This window comes from Haemaphysalis longicornis, unplaced genomic scaffold, assembly GCF_048455015.1.
Source record: "Haemaphysalis longicornis isolate Haplotype H1 unplaced genomic scaffold, Haemaphysalis longicornis Haplotype H1 scaffold_5, whole genome shotgun sequence".
NCBI classification, from domain to species: Eukaryota; Metazoa; Arthropoda; class Arachnida; order Ixodida; family Ixodidae; genus Haemaphysalis; species Haemaphysalis longicornis.
The window spans coordinates 58,963,886-58,970,262 of NW_027526385.1; the positions used below are offsets into that span (position 1 = coordinate 58,963,886).

Consider the following 6,377-nt stretch of genomic DNA (forward strand, 5'->3'; position numbering starts at 1 on the left):
TAACACAATAATGCAGCAATCAAATTTAGCGGCAGTCTTTGGCATTAAAATGATATCAAATTATCAATAGCGTAAGCTTTGACACAGTTTTTGCTTAATTCTGAATCACAATTAGGTTTTTTGTGTTGTCTGACCACACTGGTTTGTCGCCTGCTCGCACTGGTGTGAAGAGTACAGAATTATTACATCTTGATATCACGATTTAAGTGAATCAGAAGTGAACAAAAACCCACAATTAAGAGTATTTTGTTTGTTTTAAGTACGCCAGTTGTTTATGCTGACTTGGAACGCTGTGCGCGCGAGTGCTAGAAATGGCATTCGATAGCCCAAATGTCTCTCTGGGTGCTCATTTGGCTCGAATGTCATTTGAGCCGAATGGCATTTCGACACCTAGTGTAGCAGCACAACTTGGCATTTGAGTCAAATGACATTTGGTTCAAATGACATTCGGACGCTAGTGTAGCAGGGGTATTAGACACAAGGGTAAAAAAAAAACTATTTTTGAAAGAATTGTATTGAACTGTACTCAATAAAACAATGTCAATTCAAAAAGACATATGCTGAGTCCAGTGTGGGTAATCTGAGCATGCTATAATACGGATGTAACAATCAAGTGAGCAGCGAAGCATGTATTTATTGTGGTGTGTGTTTTCGCAATTACCCTTTCCACCGTATGTTGTTGTTTCCTTTGAGTAAGGCACATACCCAATCAGGGGATCAGCCAATCGTCAGTGGTTAGAGAAAAGAAAAGTACATTAAATCTCTTTGCTGCTTGGCGGGGTGATTGCGTGATGTTCTGGCCCGATGGAGAACGACGATGATTATGATATGAGAGGACGCATTCGGCAATTGAACACTAATGCTTTTGCATTCACCATATCTTAACGAGTGCCCAGGTGCCCTCGTGATGTCTGTGTCTGAACCGGTGTTCACTCGATTGCAGGTTCGGCCAAGTGACCTTCCCGTGTTGCCCCTCCTGTTCCCGGCATTGAAGAGCCTCTTCGCTGAACACTACGAGGAGATGCAGGAGAAGACGGCCAAAAAGCTTCGCCAGAAGGCCCTCCTCAGTGCATCCAACGTGACACAGACGTCCCACATCAAGACATCCGCGTAGCATTTATCATCCAACTGTGTTAATTATGTAGATAATTTGTTCGAAACATGTGGCCAATCTAGGGATTTTTTAATTTCAGTGCCATGTTTGGCGCCTGTAGCGTACGAAACAAATGTTTGTTTGAATGGAACCACTTTCTGAACAAGCATCTTAGTCGTTCTATATGCGGTACACTTGCAAAGCGCAGGAAATTGTGCGTCTAACATAGCTTTCCTCTATGAAATATAGCTGTTGTTAAATTATTACAATAGGAAGAACAACCGTAAGTCGAATGACAAGTGTGTAAGAGCGAGGACAGTGTGCACGATTCTATTGCTTGTGTTCAGACGAGTTGGTATAGCTGCAAGTAAAAAAATGCTTAACATATGGACTATTTGAATTGAAAATAAACTGTGGGCTCTTGTCGAGCTCGCCACGGCTGGAATACATCCACTCAAGTCTCTTATTTTGATGAACCCAGCTGGACAAATGGTGCACCATCATTTTCGTCGCCATTTGGCTGCAGCAGTGAAGTGGCGCATGCCATAGTTCGACCCTGTGACGGCTCAATTTTTCTCTCAGTACTAGTATTGCTGCATTGGTGATGTTTAGCCATGGCAGAAAAGTTTATGCACGGCTCACTTTTATACGCCCTGGTGTACAGTTGTGAGCAAAAGTTCGCGGTCCGTTTAAGTTACAGTCGCTTGTAATCGGCTTCACGGCAGCCCAACCACTGATGTGTGTGCTTTGCGAATGCCTTAGGCACTGTCCACTCACTCACGTACAACTTTTTGAGGCACAAGGAGCCGGAAAAATTCCTTAAAACTGGCAGTTGTGCGATTTATAAACTTTTGCTCATGACTTATTCACCTAGGGGCTTTACAAAAGTTGCACAGAATTATGTAAGTGAATATAGATAATTTCAATTGGTCAATTACAATTTGCCGCACCTGTGCGGCTGCCTCTCGAGAGTAACCACTAAGTAGCGCTTATCTGCTGATAAGGATTGGCCAAGCATTGATAGAATGGCTAATCCATTCATTTAGTCAATGAATAATTACTTCAATCTGCCGCGGTGGCTCAGTGGCTGAGGCGTTGCGGTGCTGAGCACGAGGACGCAGATTCGATTCCCGGCCGCGGCGGCCGCTTTTCTGATGGAGGCGAAAAGCAAAAACGCCCGTGTGTGCAAGATTTCGGCACACGTTAAAGATCCCCAGGTGATCAAAATTAATCCGAAGCCCTCCACTACGGGGTGCCTCATCACCTGCGTTGCATCATCGCGTTAAACCCTACAATCAATAAATCAATACTTACTTCAGCTGACGTTTAAATATACAGTACAACCCTAGTTGCTGCTAACATTTGGTCTTTTCTTTCTGCAATTTGTTCTACTGGATATGGTGATGCCCTCGATATTTGCAACTGAGGGCCGGCCTAATGGTTCTTTGGCCAGTGAATGGTACGTCTTGAAGTTCAGCAGTATTGGCGACCATCCGCTGTGCATTTTCAGCTGTGGGGCAAGGACAGTTGCCCTCTGCATTTATTCTTTTGAACTTTGACCTCTTTTATTTGCCATTTTGCACTTCTCAGAACTGCTTCAAATTTTATGTGCCCATGGAATTCCTATTGTCAAAGCAGTTTTGGACTGCCCAGAATTCGCTCAAAGCTGTATGGGCAGGCAAATTAAGAGATACCACTTGTTGACGTAATGTTGCGGGTCGCAACATTTATTCTGAGACAGGCACAGCTCTGCACTATGGCACTACCGGCGTGATGCAGAATGACAATTACCGTATTTTTGTGCTTATAACCTGCACCAAAAATGCGAATATTTCAGTGGCAAAATAGGGGTGCGGATAATATGCGAGGTTTTTCCTTTAGTGCAGCTTCATGACAATGCACGTTGTGCTGTGAAGCTTTTATGCAGTAACACTGACTAAGCCTTCCATGGCAGCAATTGCGCAAAACATACAAGGACAAGGAAGAAAAAAACAGACGAGCGTATTCTAACAACTGAATTTTGTTAGCGAATTGTGACTTTCACCTTGCGTTCAGGTTATTCTAGTTGCTAAATATACATTTTTTCTGCCTACATAGTATGTGATGTGTTGATTGAGCAGTAGCTTTGGTGCAGCCTTTCCTGTATAAAATGTGCGGGCAACACACAAGGATTTTTTTTTTCTTTTCCGATGGGCTGAAAGTTCGTGTGCGGATTATATGCAGGGGCAGGTTATACACTCGAAAATACGGTAAACCTAGCAGTAGGTTGCGCCCCACACCTGTATAATACCAAACCACTTTTATGTACAAAAATAAGTCTCAAAACCCATGTAGGAGAACATCTACTTTTACATTCCCAACAGCAGCAGCAAAAAAATTGAAATGTACACAAATTGTTACCATTTCTCAGATGCAAACCCATGATGTTAGAGTTCGAAACAGTGACGCTACCTCTAGGCCACAGAGGCTGACCAGTGGGCACCGTTTAGCAGTTTTCCCAGAGAATAGTGGAAATGTTCACAGCAAACCACTAAATATAACACTTAAACTGACCAACGCCCTCAGTCGCACGCTTTAGCACCAAGCATAGAGAAATCCACCTCTACTGTGCCCACAGTGTTTAAAAACCACTTTGACTAGTCATGCTTGGAGAGCGTAAATTGTGAATGCAGCAGCACCATCACAAAACACTATCTCAACAACAAAGCAACGCTATTGCATCATACAGCTAAAGAAAGGCCTAAGCGTAGATGTCCTCTGCCACTTTTGTTCCATTCCATTCTCATCACGTCTCCAAGTAGCCACTCCTTCACTCGTTTTGTCCTTGCATGTTGTCTGGATGGCTCTAGTTTTGGAAAGAACAAGAATCAGAGCGACAAAATGCAGAGGTTTCTTCATGGCGACGTAGTCCAACATCTCTAATAGTTTTCATAGCATTACAGCATATGCACTCGACAAGGTTATCAGGGAACAATTATTCATGAAGCAAGTGTTTCTGGAAGGTTGTCAGCTGAAGGTGATGGCGATCTATGCTTGGAAATCTTCAAGGTGCTCTGTAAACATTGAAGAACACAAATCAAGCAAGGAACGTGCCCGAGACCCAAAAAACTATGCAGTCCTTTTTACTGCGACACCCATTAAACTGCAGAAGCCGTCATTTTTGGTTCACGCATACAAGTTGTCAACTGCCACGACTGCTGCCGTTTGATTCAAGTCGTCGACAACACCGAACTCGCTGTCGTACGCAGCCTATAGCATCTCCATTTTGGCTGCGTTCTGATCCCTTGGAGGGAGGCATTTTAGACAGGCTGCCAAGCTCGTGAAGAACAGATATTCCATGTCAGATGGACAGTCCTGGACCATAGCTTTGTATCAAGTCCTGGACCAAGGGTTTGTATATACCCTTTGTATGTTGTTTTTTTTGGGATAAATAAACCACCATCGAATCGAATCGATAGCCTCCTGTATAACGCCTTGTGCCTGCTCGGTGCCAGCAATTCCACCGTTCTCTTTGGTGGCGCCCTAACCCCAGGTTCTCCTGTGTTGGCAATGGCACGGTCAACATTTGTCTTCACACCTGGCAACAATGGGTAGTTCTAAAAAAAAGTTGTCAAGGCTCTTTGCGAACAAAAAATACATGTTGTATAAAGGAGGTTCTGGCTCTAGCACTGACGGGCAACTCCTGTTTGAACAAAAAAGGTACAAAAATTCACGAGGCCAGAAATAAAACCATCTAGTAAGTGGCTGGGGTGACGCTAGAACTTGACAGTGGTAATTACAAAGGAGATGGTCTTTCTCAGCCTACCTTGTTCGTTCGTAAATAATTTAACGCAAAAGCTTTTTTTCTGCGTTTCACTCGATTCAGCCAGAAATGTTACGGGTGAGTTCACTAGTGGGTTTGTGACCCACTGAGAATTGATCGGTTTTTCGGTATGTGATTGGTGAGGGAAGAATGAGTGTAGCGGGGAGAAGTAGAGCGAGAAACGAGCTAAGTGCATACTGGATGTTTATCCTAAGTTTATATAGGGGCCCTCAAATACTGAGTATCGCCTTGAGCTAAAGCTTGAAGTCATCATTCTTTGTGGAGCAGCCCGACATTGCCAGTTACCACGTTGTCAGTATATCTATTACATACGCGATGGCACCATTTCATGGAGCAGCGGCGACAGAGAAATGGGGGCGGGTGGGAGGGGGGTGAGTGGGTGTGTACCCTATCAGTGACCAGAAAAAATATTAGCAGCAGAACGAGATTGAATGGACTCGTAAGTAAAAAAGGGGAGCTCGACTGTTTGGACTTCTTTCAACAAAATTTAATTAGTATTACTCAATTATCGCTAAACACCAAATCAAGCAGAGCGGGAGAAAAGTTAACTGGCTCTTATTGCAGTGACAGACGTGAGGACATGTACACATGTTGTTGTGAAACTCGCGTAGTGAACCCAAAAGGGCAAGCGTGCCGGCAGGAACAGTACACTGAACGCCGTTTAGTAGTTCTGTGACGCCACGCATAAAGCTTTGGTCTTTATTTGCGGACTTTTTAGCTGGAAAACACCTTCGCGTAGCAGACGACACCGCGGTGCGTTTCAGTTGACCTCCGCTTGAAACAGCAGTTCACATTGGCATGGCCATCGAAAAACCTGGGAACTTGGCACCCCTACAGTGAACGGGCTGCTCCAAAGGGTTTCGGGGCGATAGAGCAGGCACAGTTGGTTATACAGGAGGCTATGCCTGGACACAGGTCAAAGACTCGTTGCGCAGCAGACCCAACGAAATGCCCGCTGCGATTACTGGTTGCTTGAGCGGTGGCAAAGGCACTGCTGAAGCGTTGGGAACCTCTAGACCCTAGCTCTCTGTCACTACAATAAGAAATGATAGCCCTCTGATGCAGCACACTACGCCTGCTAACGCCCGCTGTGAAGATTAAAGAGAATTTGTGCTGTATTCACCACCTTGCAGTCAAAGTGTTCAATGCACTAATGCTGGCTGAATGATGGACAAAAGACACTGGTTACAGAGAACGACCACAGCAGTGTGACTTTCTCAATTCGCTTCTTTTTTGTTAGATGCTATGAGAACATTTTGAGTACATCAACGCATCCCTGTATATTCGGCCTTCACCACTTAATTCTGGTAAATAAACTGGGAATGGCCAAGATGTACAACAGTTAAGTAATGTCCTGTGTACTACTACTGCTAAAGACAAGTTGCGCTAAAGTCCGGTCAAGCTGAACTTTGTTACTACAGTCGATTAAGCTTACGGGCTGAAGCTATGTAGAGTGTTGGT

General features: G+C 44.3%; 1 protein-coding gene across 1 annotated transcript in view; it reads left to right on the forward strand.

Annotated features, from left to right (window-relative positions):
• Positions 1-1,546, forward strand: part of Rnasez (ribonuclease Z) — a 36,939-nt gene extending 35,393 nt beyond the window's left edge. The window contains exon 22 of the mRNA XM_077670503.1: positions 944-1,546. Within this exon, the coding sequence (XP_077526629.1) occupies positions 944-1,114 (171 nt within the window). The 3' untranslated portion in view covers positions 1,115-1,546. The remainder of the gene's footprint in view (positions 1-943) is intronic.
• The last annotated feature ends 4,831 nt before the right edge of the window (positions 1,547-6,377 follow it).